This window comes from Sceloporus occidentalis, unplaced genomic scaffold (assembly GCF_023333645.1).
Source record: "Sceloporus occidentalis isolate IW3139 unplaced genomic scaffold, rSceOcc1.0.p SCAF_2, whole genome shotgun sequence".
In the NCBI taxonomy this organism is placed as follows: domain Eukaryota; kingdom Metazoa; phylum Chordata; class Lepidosauria; order Squamata; family Phrynosomatidae; genus Sceloporus; species Sceloporus occidentalis.
The window spans coordinates 262,683,801-262,700,464 of NW_028316982.1; the positions used below are offsets into that span (position 1 = coordinate 262,683,801).

Sequence of the window (16,664 nt, forward strand, 5' to 3'; positions counted from 1 at the left end):
GTCCTCCATTTTTAAAAATGTGTCCTACATTTGAAAATGTGGCCCTACATTTGTCCTACATTTGTCCCGGTTTGGAGGTCCTGCCTTATGGCAACCCTACCTACTATGTCTACTGAATCCTTTCAGCACAATGTCCTACTGGATTACAACAAGGTCCTTATCCCATGCCTATCCCAGGCTCTTGCTAAGCCAAATGATTCTATAGAATTTTTAAAGCAACAAAGAAAGTTCCAGACAAACATCCTACCAGTTTCCTCTGCCTTCTGTCCTACAGATGCAAGCAAACTATATAGCAATGTTAGTCTGGAAAATCAGTATGCAAAGGGATCTTGTAGCACCTTTGATAGTAACAGAAAGAAAAACTTGCCTCTGAGGAAATAAGTTCAAGTCTACGACAGCTCATGCTACCAACCTCATTCTTTTAGTTAGTCTCAAAGGTGCTACAAGATCTCTTTGCACACAATTCCCTTGTTTTCCAAGTGGCATCACTCCTCCATTTTGTGGGAAACTGACAGCAGAACTAACCACCAAGTTTACTTCTACAAATGTTGTGTGTCCCAACACATTGTGAACTGGTGGATACACATAAGAGGACTTTCTCTGTAGCAGCAGCTCAAGTGTGGAACTCCCTACCCAAGGAAGTTAAGATGGCTCCATCTCTTTTAAGCTTACAAGGACATCCCAAACTGTGCTGTTCCGCAGGCCATTCAGTGTTTGAAATTGCTCCCTGAACTCTTTCAAAACTGGATTGTAGGGTTGTTTTCAGATTGCGTTTAGAAATTTTTAATGTGCTTTAAAAATGTTTTTCCCACTCTCACGCACAGAAGTGCAATTTCTCTGTTCAAGCCAGCTTTTCAGCTCTTCTCTTTTCTGGCAATATATTGGACAGATCCAGTCCAGTTTTCAGCAAATTCTCATAAAAATTCCTTACAACCGCATAAATTGCTCTGTGCAGGGAATAATTTAATTGTCAAGAAAACTGATTCCAGATACACTTCAAACACACCAAAGTCAATCATGAGGGAAATTACCCAACAGTTAAGATAGGAAATTAGCATTTTGCTCGGATTTGTTTCCCAGAATAGAAAGCCTCATTCAGTTCTTGAAAGAAGTTTAAAATAGCCTTCTCTATTTGTTCACAGAGGAGCAATTAGAAATTGTTGCTGTTCTGTTGTTGTTTTTTTAGGTTATTCTTTTACTTCTTGTTATTCAAAATAAAATAATTGCTTGGCATTCTACATCAGCTATCTATTTAAGTATACTTAACTTCCAAGTGATGGAAACATCATTCACCCGTGCTCCGATTGTGGCAGAATGGATTACCTTCTCCCCACACATTAATGCCCAGTAAAGTAGGTTAGGAAAGGGTTGTGCATTCACAATTACTACTTAGTCACAGTAGTGACACAGTTGCCATTAACGTTTTAAAAAACCCCAAAGCCAATCTCACAAGGCTGCTATATGATACCCATTTCCCATCAACCTGTATGTATTACTTCCAAAATTTGTTCAACTTAACATAATTCTACACAAAAATATACCTAGTGGATGCCATTCTTCAGTCAGAAATTGCAATGACTGAATTATAAGCACAGCAATGTGAATAGACCTCTATTTTCAGAAAAATATCAACAATGTCTTTTATAGGATGAAAGGAAGTGAAGAAAGAAACTGGCAGATCAAGCTGTTTCAAACAACCAGCCGGGATCCAGGGACGTATTTCGTATCTGTCCATGCACTGGGTTCCCCACAGCCGTTTATGCCCCTCTTGCATTGGTAGCAACGGCGATACTTCTCACACTGGTCCAGTAGCAGGAGTTTGTCACCGGCACTAGTGAAAAGAAATATGAGTTTAGCAAAAGTGTAGTGGACCTTTGAGGAGAAAAGTGAATCACTTTCCTGTCCTCAAAATCTGTCCTCAAAAAAAGATAAGCAATTCAACTACCCATGTTTGCAAACAAAGAATGAGCAAGATTACTCCCTGACATCAGAGGAGTCCCAGTCCTAATCAAATCCAACTGACATACCTGGGCATTTTGGCTAGTGATCAGTGCCAGATATGGAGTACTTATCTTCAAAAAATGGGCATGTGAGAGGCATCTTCCCCAGAAGACCAGATTAAACTGAACTAGTGGAGAGCATTTAAATAAATGTGGCAAGAGTTTACTACAGGCCACCAAACCAAGACAAGGTGGTGGATGTTGCTTTTCTATAAGAAATTCCAGAAATCTCCAAGAAGCTTTTCCATGAAAGAGGAAAATGGGAAATATCTGAAAAAGCAAATGTGACTGCACAATAAATTCAAGGTGAATGTGAAAAGAAAAAAGAACATCCATACAAATAAGTTGAACATGAATCAATAGCGTGATGTGGCAGCTAAAAAGGTCAATGCAATTCTAGGCTGCATCAATAGAAGTATAGCATCTAGATCAAGGAAAGTAATAGTGCCACTCTATTCTGCTTTGGTCAGGCTTCACCTGGAATACTGTGTCCAGTTCTGGGCACCACAATTCAAAAAGGATGTTGGCAAGCTGGAGTGTGTCCAGAGGAGGGCCACCAAAATTGCCTCAATGGCCAGCCAGCCTCCCCTTCTACTGACCCACATGCCCCTACTGTCTTCCCAGGTAGCTGCAGAGAGCCTGCCAAACACAGCAGAGAAGGAGAAGCTGAGCACTCCCCACCCCATTGCCACAGCAATGTTCTACTCATGAGTAGAAAGGAGCCATGGCAGCAAGGACCAAGCGTGTCCACAGGAAGCCCTGGAGAAACTGGCATATGTTTCTATATTTTTTTTAATGACGCGATTGCTGCGAGAATGGGGCTCATGTGGTAATGTTCAATGCCACTGTAAGCCTTGTTCCTCCTAGCAATAGGGCTGTCTCTAAGAATGGGAACTGGCTCCCTTAGGAGATTTATACCGCTGAAAGAGCTTCTCTTCATAATCCCTCTGCCTTTTCATTTCCGCACTCTTCCGCCAGTTTTCTTGCAAAGCTACATTCATCGGGAAGATCTTCTCAATCCGTGCTCCTTTTTCAGCCATCCACCTAGGAAATCAGGGGGAAACTCATTCAGATATTGGCTATTTTCAGCCTGTGGTCCTAAGGGATCAAGAACTCCATCCACTCTATCTTTTCATCTCTCCTTAGACACCTCACTACAGAAATTTTTCATGTATTGGGGTGGATAAAGTTATCATCTGGAAACTTCTGTGCTAGCACAGCACCATTTAGAAATTGGACTACTCTGGATAAATGGGTCAGTGCAACCCAAACTGAAACCTGCAAACCCAGTGCAAACAGTTCAGATGCTGTGGAAATCAGTTTATTTTTCATTTTAAATGAATATCACTTGTATATATTTTTTTGCCTTAGAATTCCCAGAACTTTCATGACAGCATATAAAGAAAAACAATGGAGCACATCAAACAGCAGTTAAAAAGTGGGACTCAAGGTGACTTGCAACAGTCAAACATAATTAAGAATTCACAGTATACAAAACTTAAAAAGCAATGGTTTAGTTGCTTTCATAAAATAAAAGCCATTTAAAAAAAACAATGGCAGATATATCTTACACAATGTGCTGGACATTGCTAATTGTTGTGCTGGTGCATGTGGGTGTGTATGTATGAGTGTGTTTTAATCATACAGTAGGCCTTCCATACCCACAGATATTTTATCCACAAATTCAAGCATCCATGGTTTGAAAATATTATTTAAATATATATGTTTCAACAAGAATGGGACTTGAACATCCACGGATTTTGGTATCCATGGGGAATCCTGGAACCAGACCCAGCAGATACCAAGGGCCCACTGCATATGTTTTAACCTGGTTTTAATTTTTTTCTGATTGTACTGTTTAATGTTCAGCTTTAGCTTTTATATCTAGTAGATTTTAAACCATCTATTTTTAGTCGTTATAAGTCAGTTTGCAATCCAGTCTGGGGAAAAGGTGGGATATAAATAAATTAATAAATAAGAAAAGGCTTCCCTGCTTGCGGAAAGATACTAATGAGGATGACAGTCCAATGGTGTCACTAAAGCTGGAGCACCTGGTACAAGATGGTGGTGGCGACCTTCCCACCTTGCCCACTCTCCTGCCAGGTCCAGAAGGACATGGATGGATGGATGGATGGATGGATGGATGGATGGATGGGCAGGCAGCTGGAATGTGGCTCCTAACAACATCTCTGAAATTGAATTCAGTTCCTCAGTGGAAAAAGGTTCCCGCATCTTTTGAAAGAGAGCCCAGGCATCAAATGAAACCTCCCAGTGCAACGCAAACCTCTGGCAAACCTCCCAGGTGCAACCATTTCTGCTCTTACTGTTTCCTCGCTCTCTGAATCATATCTGCTGCTTTTCTCTGATCAACCAACTGGCTGAGGATTGCTGCCCGCCTGCGGTCTGCGGCTGCCTGCAACTGATATTTGTAATACTCGCGAGCTCGCTTCCTTTGTTCCTCCATTATCTCATTACTCATGTCATTCTTCCCAAAGATGACCTGAGCCGAATCAGGTACGTACTCCGGCAAAGGAGCTGGCTTCATCTTTATCTGTGACCAAATTAAAGAAGACATTTAATCAAGGAAGGGAGCTTTCCTCAAGCCTCTTTCACTCTTATGACTGCTTTTCATGTTTGTTATATGAACAACTCACATACATCTGTTAGGGTTACTAACTAAAATCTGGAGAGGGCTCCTGTGCATTTAATGGCTTTGTAGAAATGGGAATTTTGGCAGGTGTTGGTTCTTACCTGGTTGCACTGCAATTTTCAACAAGGTGAAACATAAGGTACTACACTTAGGCAGTAAAAATGAAATGCAGATATAGGATGGGGGACACCTACCTTGACAGCAGTGTATGTGAAAGGGATCTAGGAGTCATAGTAGATCACAAGCTGAACATGAGTCAGCAGGGTGATGCTGCACTTAGAAAAGCCAATATGGTGCTAGACTGTATCAACAGGAATATAGTGTCTAGAACAAGGGATGTAATAGTATCACTATTCTGCTTTGGTCAGACCTCGTCTGGAATACTGTGTTCAGTTCTGGGCACCACAATTTAAGAGGGACAAGCTGTAACGTGTAGAGGAGGGTGACCAAAATGGGGAAAGATCTGGAAACCATGCCCTATGAGGAGCTGCTTGGAGCTGGGTGTGCTTAGCATGGTGAAGAGCAGGCTAAAGAGGTGACACGACAGTCATGTTGATATATTTGAAAAGATGTCATATTGAAGAAGAAGCAAGTGTTTTTTCCTGCTGTTTCAGTTACTAGGGGTGGGAGGTGAGCAGGAGGCGATTTGTGAATATTTTAGAAAATGGGCAAATGAAAGAAAAGACCATGAAGTTATATGGGGAATAACAAACATTTTATATGCATGGGGTTGTGGATCATGGCAGTTCTGTCTACAGAAGTGAAGCTGTTACCTTCTTAAATTCTTGAAATAAAGATTTGCTGTTAACACAGAGAAGACTAGTATACTGAACTGAATGGAGTGGACAGATCTTAACAGGAGTCAACCCCACTGAAGAGCAAACATAGCCCCTCATTGCCTGGAAAAGCCCATGCAAACAGATTTCAGACCTTCTAGCAAATGCAAATTCTAAGAATGAAATCATTTGGGAGGGGAATATGGGGATGTGGGCCATAGGTATAGTTAAAGTTCCTCTGATTAGTCTGCCAGTGAGCATACCCTCCAACTCTCCCAATTTCATAAGTACAGTCCTGATTAATCCTCTGTCATCACATTTTTTTCAGCTGCTTTTAAAATATCCCACTCTCTCTTTCCTTTTACCCTTCCTCCTTCATCCTCAGCTCACTTCTGTTGCTCCAAACTGATTTCAAAGTGCAAAAGTAGTTTGCACTCAAATAATGCAGCAGGGAGGAAAGGAGAGGAGAGGAAAAATCTTGCCCTTCCAGTAGGCTCTGGCAAAAGCAAACTGCTGCAGCCTCTCCTAGCTTGTGTGTTCTTCCTCATTAACAACTTTTGCCATATTGACCACACTCTGATGTTATTTGGCCACATGTCTTCCAATTTTTCAGTTTTGCCAATTGGAAGGTCTGAATGAAGCTTCAGTTAATTCAGTTCACCATCAATCCTATAAGCGCTTACCTAGGACTAAAGCCTTGCTGATTCCATGGAAACAATTTCAGAATACTCTTGTACAAGATTGCACTATTAATTAGCTGTCACAGCCTCCCTTTTTACCTGTGTGTCCAACGCTCTCTTATAACATTGCTTTTCTTCCATCCGGTCCTTCAGAAATTTTGCTCTTTGGGCAGCTAGCCTAGAAAAGCAATGAGACATATAAATAGGATTCAGCCTATTAATTAAGTATTTCACTTAATTTTGCTCCTTACTGTAAACTGATGCAGTTATTACAAAGTTGCCAAATCTTGATATGTTTTAAATGGTACTTAGTCTGGGTCAAGGAAAGCTGGGTGTCTGAAACATAGAAGAAGAAGAAGAAGAAAAAGAGGTCTTGCTTATTTATTTACATTAGGCATGAGCAACATATAGTCTTCACACTATCCACAGCTTCCCAAGACTGTTTTTTGCAACTCTTGAGGCCTACAGTTTCTCTGGAACAGTTTTTCTTGCCACAAAAGCAAGGATGTGTTGCACCTATTGAAAACCCCTGGAAACGGTAATTAATTTTGAAAATTAGTTGCAAGAGCCCTCCTGCACTGCCATTTTTAAAAAAATCTTATTTTTCAACAGAAGGGGCTTATTCACACTATACAATTTTAGTGCTATGATTCCACTTAACTGTCAGGGCCACATCCCTGAAATATTAGGATTTGCAGTTTAGGGAGCAGCATGCTGCATTCTTTGCCAGAGAGCTCTAGTGTCTCACAAACTACAACGTCCAGGATTCTACAGAGTGCAATCTTGGTAATTAAATTGGAATGATAGCACTATATTAGTGTAGTGTGAAAGTCCCCAAAAGTTCTCTTACAGATATGTGTGTGTGTGTGTGCCTTCAAGCCACCTATGTTACTACACCCTTGCATTATTTGGGTGTACAAATGTTTTGTTGCATTATAACAGCAGTTACAGAGAAGCCAAAGAGCATCAACCTGGACAGAAGTAATTCCCATCTGTAATTCTGATTATCTTTATGTGAACATCTCATGAACAGTCATACAGACCTGGGGACATGTGTAAAGGACCCAGGTAACTTAATGGGTGCAAGTACTACTGTTTTCCACCCCCTTTTGCTGTGTGCATTAGCCTCAATCATTAAGCCAATCTTACAGCTAGCACCAATGGTACATTCCCACACCCCATCCTATCCCAAACTCCATGGGGTTATCCTGATCTTATTACTGTTTGATTAAATCAGTGTCACTGCCATCAACCAAAAATATGCCTTTTGTAACTGAAGTTAAAACCATCAACCAGGTGGAGATTCCATTGTTTTGGGGATTCCAAGACTGTATAAAAAGCTGGCCTTGGCATTCACATGTTGTCTCAGTCAGAAATCAGGCAGGAATGCTGCCAGATTTCATTCTGACCCCTCAACACAGGCTGACCACCCCCCATATTTCAGCCAGCCTTGTTGAACTGCTATCATTCCCATCATCCCCTGATTGGAACTCTACTTCAGTATGGGTAAGAAATTGCCTTCCCTCAATCTTACTACAAGCTATTACCTTTAATTTCATTAGTTCTTGTACGTGTGTGTGAATGCTATTGCATGAATGGTGATTTTCCCCTTTGCTGCTGGTCAATAAAATTAAGTTGTACTTTGCACTCTGAGAGTTTTGTGTGGTTTGGAACTAATATACAAAGGGATCCCAGGCTGAACGTTGCCCCAGCCAAGGTGTATTTTTATTTGAGCTATTAAAATTCCTTCAAAATATATTAATTGTGGGTGCCCTCCCAGAAATCCTAGCTTTTTGGGTAACAGCAATATAAATAGATGTCTGAAAATGCACCATGTAAGTTGTATCTCCTTACTTCTTTTCTTTATTCTTTTATTTCAATTATTCCAGTGGGCCCTCGGTATCTGCTGGGGTTTGGTTCCAGGACCCACCGTGGGTATAAAATCAGTAGAGGGTCAAATCCCATTCTATACAATGGTGTAGTAACATGGTGCCCCTTATATAAAGTGGCAAAATCAAGGTTTGTGTTCTGGAATTTATATATTTTTTGAATATTTTCAAGCCATGGATGGTTGAATCAGTGGAAACAGAGGGACAACTGTATTTTATTGTTTGAAATACTTTAAAAACTGTAGAACCCAAACAAATCAGCTCAAAAAAGAGACCTTTCCAGCCCCTAATACCTTGGGACGGGGCGGGGGAGCCAAAAATAGTCAAAAAGAGAACACAAAGTGAGTGTCAGAATCCATATGCATGGTTCTGTCATGTTGGCATGATGATATGATGATATTAAGGGATGAAGATGTGAGGGCATGGTGATATGGTGATTTAACACTGAATAGTATGTTGGCCATTGGGAAGGGGATATCAATTATGCTAAATCCAATCCTGGAGAACAAACGGGAGGTGCAAATAGCCAATGGTGAAAAGGAGTTGTAGTTTTATGACCCCAACCTTCCTGCCATGGATCTGAGCTGTGAAACAGGGATGATCTTCCTGAAGGGAGATGAAATGATAGGAGGGGAAGGAGGGAAACGTGAAGATCCCTTTGATCCCTTTGAGTTGGAAAGGGGGGTTAGAGGATGGGAATGTATTTGTGATGGTTCAAGAGGGTACTTTTTCAGTTCTGACATTGAACCCAGGATGGGAACTTTTGTGTCTCGATATCCAGAATAAATCTCTAGTTTCTACTACACTACCATGTTGTCTTGGTTATTGGGAACTAGGTTCTCCAATCCTAACAGTGAGCAACATTACTTCTGGGTTTGATTCTGGCCAGTTTTGGGGAGGGGGACTCTTTTTTTTTTTTTGTGCTCCTAAGGAATTTCCATGGTATGTGGGGGGCTGAGGAGCAAGACCAGTGTTCTACAGCCATTCTGAGCCATGGACAAAACATTTTTGTTTGTTTGTTTTTTACAAAGTTTCGAGAGTTTCAGGCGTCACACTTTGAGACCCGAAAATACTTTGGTCAACCCTGCCTTAAACATGCAGAAGAAATATTTTGAGAAAGGTATAGGTAGGATACTTAGAGGATGCAAGCCAAGAGGATACAGTGTGGCTTAGTGGTTTGAGCATTGGACTAGGACTCTGGAGACCAGAGTTTGAATCGTGACTCAGCCAAGTAAACCCACTGGGTAATCTTGGACAAGTCAAATGCACTCAGCCTCAGAGGATGGCAATGGCAAACCCCCTTTGAAGAAACTTGCCAAGAAAACCCCATGAAAGGTTCGCCTTAGAGTCACCATAAAGGTGGAAACGACTTGAAGGCATGCAACAGCAACAATACTTAGAGAAACAACTCCTTCCTGAAGACTTACTCTTCTGCCAGCTGCACTAGCTCCAGGCGTTCAATAAGGTCCTGGTCCTGCTTCTCTTTCGTTTCCCTTGCTGCCTTGTCGCTTAGTTGTTTCTCCAACTGTTGCGCATACGCCTCTTGTTTTTCATGAGGGGTAGAACTAGGTGGCCTCTTCTCAAAAATGCAGGACTTCTGTAGAAGAAAGATGTTCTTTATCTGTGTATGAATGAGGATAACTAGTGTGGTGTAGTGGTTTCTGTGTTGGACTAGGACTCTTGAGATCAGGGTTCAAATCCCCACTTGGCCATGGAAACCCAGTGGGTGACCTTGGGCTAATCACACTCTCTCAGCCTGAAACCTTCTCTGGCCAAGAAAAGCCTGGGATAGGTTCAGCTTAGGCTTTCCATAAATCAGAAATTATTCAAAAGCACACAGCAGCAGCAATCCCAATCCAGAACCTGGAAAAGTTCCTTTTGTATACTACAACTCTCAGAATTTCCCAATCTTCATGATGTAGCCTAGTGGCCATACTAGCTATAGGCTTCTGGGAACTGTATTCCAAAAAAATAATTTCTGCAAACTCTGTGCCTATTCCTGTTAGGTTTATCAGAGTAAAACCTGGAGACATTTCCTGTTCTCCAAAAGCCATTAAAGGTACAGGAGCCCTCTCCAGTTTTCAGCCTGGCAACACTTATTATTTTCAATGTAGAATGAAGGAAAAACAAGCCTAGTAGGACAGAAACACCTTGGCCTCTGTTATTCATTGCAAAGTAACTTCCAAAATAGATTAATGCACTGTGCTACAAATATGGATTGCTTTGTTCCAAAATAGTGGTTAATAATCTAATTGCTGCATTCTGCTGCACCCAGTTACATGGGAATAATGTGAAGAAGCCCCATAAGTATAAAAAAGTTAAATATAGTTTAGGCTCCAGTGATCTTTAGATGGAGTATAGTCCTTTAGAAAACATTTTCTCATCAGTAGTTCATATGGGGTGTGGGCCCTCCAGATCCTTAGGACTTGCAACTTGGAGAAACCCCAAATATTATGTTCAGCAGTAAGGAATTAAAGGACATGTAGTTCAAAACATCTGAAGGACTGAAGGTACCTCCATTAAAACCAGACTGTCTAGAGGAATGTTGGTAATCAGGAAAGGTTCTAGTACTGAGCAACTATCATATTTGACAGGAGATATGCAGCTTGGAAATGATTTGCTAATTAATTAATCTGTTCCCCATCCCCTAAATAATTAACATTTAAAAACAATTTATTTTAATTGTTAAACAGCAGTGATGATGCTTCTGAATAATGGTTAGTATTTCTTACTAATCTAATTCATTACAGGCCCTTTTGGTAATTTTAAATGACTTTCTTTTTAAAAAAAAAACACACTAAGATTTAAAAGATCCATTAACAAAGCAATTAACAAATTAGTTGCATTACATGTGCCTAGCAGGCTGAGAGGTTATTGATAATAGCTTTGTGTAAATGAGTAAATGTTTTTAATACTTATTAATTAAGTTCCTTCAGCAATTTAACACTAACATATTAGCGCTAACACATCCAAGCAATTTCAGGAAAAAAGGCTGCAGTAGTCACTTTTAATATAAAAAGAAGGGAAGGAGGGGGAAAGGAGTCTGGTGGCATCTTTAAAGATTAGCAAATTTATTTCCTAAGCTTTTTCATAATTTCATAAACTTTCATAATCTTTCACCCATCACGTCAAATGCATAAATACATTAATCTGAAGATGTGGGCTGTGGCCCATGAAAGCTTATGCTGGGGTGGGATGAGGTGGATTAAAAAATCTTTTTTGGTTTCCAAGCTCTGAGACAGCTAGGATACTGCAAAGGATGAATCGTCTTACATAGGCATCTGGAGATTTTTCATTTTTGTGGCTCCTGATGGCTTCAGCAACCCCTAAGTTAAAAGCTGCAATTTTCTGGCTTTGTTCTCGGCTCATCATGTCTCGCATCTGTAGATGAAAAAATTGTGAGATGCATTTGAGGTGGAAGTGAGAAAGCAAATAAGAAACATTCTAAGGAAATACAATGCAATGTGCACCGTCTTCCTGTCACCCCCTTTTGCCCTTCCCCTGATGTATTTGGCTTTGCATCTTTAAAGATGGGGAAGGTGTTCCAAACAAGCTGTTCTTCCAAATGCATTCAGAGGTGGTCTTGGACACAAGAATCTGCCTTGTACTGTCTTATGCATTTTACCACCTAGTATTGCTTATTCTGGCTGGAAGCTGCAAGCGATGATTTTACCAATTGCTTGTCCTTTCATGTTTAGCAGAAAATGCTAGGGGTTAAAGACTGGTGGGTTTTGTATGAAAAACAGGTACTCTACCACTAAACTGCAGTCCTTTCTGTGGTGTGGGAAAACAGCAGCCTGTGTACAGTCCCCAATTCCATTTCTGCAAACCCCCAAGGCCAACAAGAAGTTCCTAAAGCCCCTATCCCCTACACTTGCTTCTTTTAAAATATTTTGTGGGATAATAGCCCAGAAATTATTATTTTATTATTATTTTATTTACTTATATCCTGTCTTTCTCAAGGCCGTTTCACTCAAATCACTCAAAAATCTTCCCAAACTATCCAAAACCATGGCAGTTTAGCTTCTGTGAAGCCCTCAAGTTGCAAAATGGAACTGGAAGTGATGTGATGCCATTACTGTTTTCCCAAAATTGAGGCATGACCTGACACAGAGGCATAGGGGCCAAATGTGTCCCCCGTCACTAGCACAGTGGCCCGCTCCTGGGTTAAGGACCATGCAGGCTGATTTATGCAACCTGGCTGAGCATCTGAACTCAGTATCTTCTTCTTTCATTTGGAAATGAAATATTCAGATGCGCATCAGCCCCAGACAACTGATTTTGAGTGTTATGAAAATTATTAGCCTACCAGGTTGGATGCTGTTGTGTTTTTGATATGGGTGAGCTCTTAATATGGGGTGATCTCCCCCATGGAGAACACAGCAAAGGGATCACCCTACCACGAATATTCCATATCAGTCAATCAATCCCTTTATTTATATCCCACCTTTTCCCTAGTCATACTGAGGTAGATAATACCCCACGGTTTGTCCCATCTATTTTTTTAAAAAAACAACAATGATGTATGTGGGTTAAAAAGAAGAAGTCTGGTTGTTCTTGCTGTTGTTTCTATGCCAATACCAGCTGTTTCTGAAGGGCTTCCTGATCTTTTATGGCCTGATATTGTGCCAGGATCCGGTCTTCTTCCTTTTCCTTCTTCCTCCGTTCTTCGCTCAGCTGAAGAGGAATGCTCCTTTGAGCACGCTGCAGGCACAAGTAACACATTTCCTGGAAATGCATGGAGAGCAAGGCACAAGATTATCATTTAGCAGGAGACTTTGCTTCTTCATTGCTCTTAAAGAGTTCTCAAAACCTCAAAAGCTGCCCATCTATTATGATGAAGGGCCAAAACACACTGGAGAAATAATCCAGTTTGACACCACTTTAACTTCCTGGGTTCAATGCTAAGGAATTCTGGGAATGATAGTTTTGTGAGACATTTAGTCTTCTCTGTCAGAGAGCAATGATTCCACAAGAAACTACAAATCTCAAAATTTTCTAGCACTGAGACAGGGCAGTTAAAATGGTGTCAAACTGGATTATTTCTGCAGTGTGTTTTGGCCCAAAGACAAACAGACTGGACCTATTTGGCAATAAGGATGAGCAAACCTATCCATTTTAAATTACAGTACAACAGTTTCTCATTCTTCTAACATTAATTTTGTTTCACCCCATTTTCACACCAGTTTGTTTTAACAGTGTGTGCTTGTTGAGAATATGACCGGATTTGGGCACATGGATTATGACTGAGCTCATTTGTAAATTTTGGTAATTTGCATTTGTGTGTGTGTGTGTGTATTTGCTAGCATTTTTTCTCCTATCAGAGACTAAAGAGGGTGGCACAGAGTTGCCATGTGTATTGATGAATTTTAACATTAAAAACACCCACAAAGCTTGTGTGTATTTTCATACACAGTTCTTAAAGTAAAGTGAAACAACTACTATAAAAAACAATAGCGACAGACCACAATCAATATCCAAAGACTGCTCACCCTAACAGCATCCAAAATATATGGCTCAATGGTGTGTCATGTCTAGAATTTGCATGTGACATATATATTATAAATGTGGCAAGGCAAAGTTTAAGCATCAATTTCTCTAACAATCCTAGAGTCGAAATTCTGTAACCAGTGGTGAATGGATAAACCTTGTATACAGCAAGGTAGATACAAGGTCTTTACATAAGACATTCTCATTTTCTTTATTATAAATTAATAAAAGCAGTAAAGTACCTTGAAAGCATATCTATTAACTAATTCTTTTGTTAAGTCAGTTATGTTGAGTCTCCAGCCAAAATGGAATTATTTCAGGACAACAAAACCACAGGTACTCATTTATGCCAAAATTATTACAGCCTCTCCAACATTTGCCTAAGAAATCATTCTGCTTTTTATCTAATTGCATTTCTTCTCTTCCATTACATGATTGTTAGGTGCCTTCAGCGTCAGTCTCTGGGAGAAAGCTAGAGATACACTTCCAGTAAGGGATCAAGTAAGTATGCAAGCAAATCATGGAATCATAGAGCTAGGAGAGAGCTCAAAGGCCATTCAGTCCAACCCCCTGCCATGCAGGAACTCACAATCAAAGCACCCTGATAGATGGCCATCCAGCCTCTTTTTAAAAATCTCCAAAGAAAGAGTCTTAATGGATCCACATACCAAAATATATATCACTTGTATGGGTGTGTTGTGTACATTCATGTCATTTCTGACTTATGGCGACCCTATCATGGGGTTTTCTTGGCATATTTCTTCAGAGGGGGTTTGCCATTGCCATCCCCTGAGGGTGAGAGCATGTGACTTGCCCACGATCACCCAGTGGATTTTCATGGCCAAGTGGGAATAGAACCCTGGTCTCCAGAGTCATAGTCCAACACACTCCTTTATCACTGCATACAACAATTTTCATATGGGAGAGATCTCTCCAAATTGAATCCCATTTATTTTCTTCACGTTGAACCCCAAGCTCAGTTTCTGAGATTCTTCAGTAGGACCTTATTTAATTTCAATAATTGTTTTCTAAAATCTCAGAGGCTAATGCTAGTGGAAGTATCAAGACAATGGGAGAAAGGTGGGATATAAACTATATATATATATATATATATATATATATATATATATATATATAATTTCTATTTAACACTGAGGCAAATGTGAGGATTTGGGGTTTATTCAACTGACTGGAAGTGTATTCTTCCAATTTAGACCTTTTTCTTTCCAAACAGCAAACTACATAAATTTATAATTTTCATGCAAATTAGGATGTATTAACAATATATCCTAGTTTTGTATTTTAACAACACACTCCCGCCCCCACATATTCATATTTCTGTACACATTTTATGGCTGTGGAATGGCTCCACGGTGGACTTGTTAAAGAATTGCACATATTTGTTAAAGTGCAAATTTCAAAGTATAGCTATGTTTCAGTTCAAATATTGGATCAGAAAAAGAATACCAGGTCCCTTACAAATCAAAAAGTGAACTGAACTAAATTCCCACCCCTCACTATTGATTCCAGCAAATTTCCTGAAAAAAACACTCTTTGCAATTTTAGCATTGCCTCTGAAGTGAGACTCTTACTCCAGCTGCTGTGTGAATTGTCCCCTATGACTAAGTCTGCACTGCAGAAATAATGCAGTTTCACTGCCATGGCTCCATCCTATGGAACCCTGGGATTTCTAATTTGTTGTGGCGCCAGAGCTCTCTGACAAATTCCACCTTTTGTAGGCTAAATATCTCACAAAAGTACAAATGTCAAAAAATGGTGTCAAAATGCATTATTTCTGCCGTGCAGATTCAGCTGTATCTCTGTGTCATGGGAGAAATGGAGGATATTACAAACTATGCAATTTATTGCTTTTTGGATTCCTCTCCAGGGAAAAGGTTTCTTGAAAACTGATGCCTCAGCTATGAAAAGAAGACAGTATGTCCCCTGTTACCAGTGACAGAATGTGTGTGCACTCCATAGGCCTTTCATATGACACAATTCAAGCAATATTTTCAACTTTAACTACCATGGCAATATCCTACGGCATTGGGCTTTGCAATTTGGTGAGGCTCTAGAAGTCTCTCACTGAAAACTCTAGTACTTCTTCTTAAACTGCAAATCCCAGAAAACATATCCAGGGGCAGTTGTGCTGTCCATATAGCAAAGTCCAATAACATCTAGGATAGTTCGGTGTTCTCTGCCTAACAAAGGGGGCTGGTGGCTTCACAAAGGATGGAGATGTTGCAAATGGAAGTTAAATTCCCTGGACTTTGAGAATCTCCCAGTAGCCATAGGACCAGAAGGAAGAGGTGCCAGCCTGCAAGAGATACCCTTCCAAACCATCTGAACTGAACAAAGCCAGCAAAATGCATCTTCAGTTTTTTCTTCTGTATGGTTTTCATCACCTTTCCTGATGAAGGACAGTGGATTTTCAAAACTTGCAACATGTATATTGTGCATTTTGGTTGGCCCGATAAAGATATCACTATTAGTTGGATTTTGGATGTTACTGGTCTTTGCAAATCCCAGGATTCTATAGAATCCTGCCAGGTAAAGGAATACACAATTGGACTCCAACTCTTACGATCTCCACTACTAGCTATGTTGGCTTAGTACTTCCAAGTGGTCCCATTCCAGCACACATGTTTAGGGTGACCCCCAAATACTCCAGGATTCAAACAAAATTTACAAAGCAGACCAGGGACTGTAGGAAACATGTGCCACAAAACAAGGTCTTTCCAAATGTTTTTTTTCTGACAAAGAGATTTACTGGAGCTCAAAGTCACTTTCCCTTTGGCAAGAAGGTTTTTGTAAATGGTGGCCTAAATGGCAGTCACCTGCAGGTCAAATGGGGCCTGTGGACGACCATCTGCTAACCGCTGCCTGGCACCAAATATCCCTCTGATACAGCTGACACACACAGAGATATAGTCAAAATGATAAGGAATAGCTACATATTATACCTGTCCTGCCCTACCATGATCTTGACAAATGGGAGATGGAGTCCGAGGTCTGGGGACAGGGACAGGAGCAGCACTGGTTTCTTGTTCTGTCTTTAGGAATTCTGGAACAGGAGTTGGTTGCCTAGAGAACACAAAATGCAGTTTGTCAGTAGGGGTGTGTGGTTTCTCAGGATAGCCACATGGTGATATAAATAGCAACATGCATGCACACAACAG

The 16,664-nt window shown here is 40.4% G+C and overlaps 1 protein-coding gene across 1 annotated transcript in view; it reads right to left on the reverse strand.

Annotated features, from left to right (window-relative positions):
- Positions 1-761: 761 nt before the first annotated feature.
- The window catches only part of CCDC81 (coiled-coil domain containing 81), a 37,848-nt gene continuing 21,945 nt past the window's right edge, over positions 762-16,664 (reverse strand). Inside the window, exons 8-15 of the mRNA XM_089512879.1 lie at positions 16,449-16,569; positions 12,577-12,723; positions 11,269-11,376; positions 9,423-9,592; positions 6,206-6,284; positions 4,325-4,551; positions 2,919-3,044; positions 762-1,831 (exon numbers count right to left, since the gene is read on the reverse strand). Coding sequence (XP_089369005.1) covers positions 1,690-1,831; positions 2,919-3,044; positions 4,325-4,551; positions 6,206-6,284; positions 9,423-9,592; positions 11,269-11,376; positions 12,577-12,723; positions 16,449-16,569 — 1,120 coding nt within the window. The 3' untranslated portion in view covers positions 762-1,689. The remainder of the gene's footprint in view (positions 1,832-2,918; positions 3,045-4,324; positions 4,552-6,205; positions 6,285-9,422; positions 9,593-11,268; positions 11,377-12,576; positions 12,724-16,448; positions 16,570-16,664) is intronic.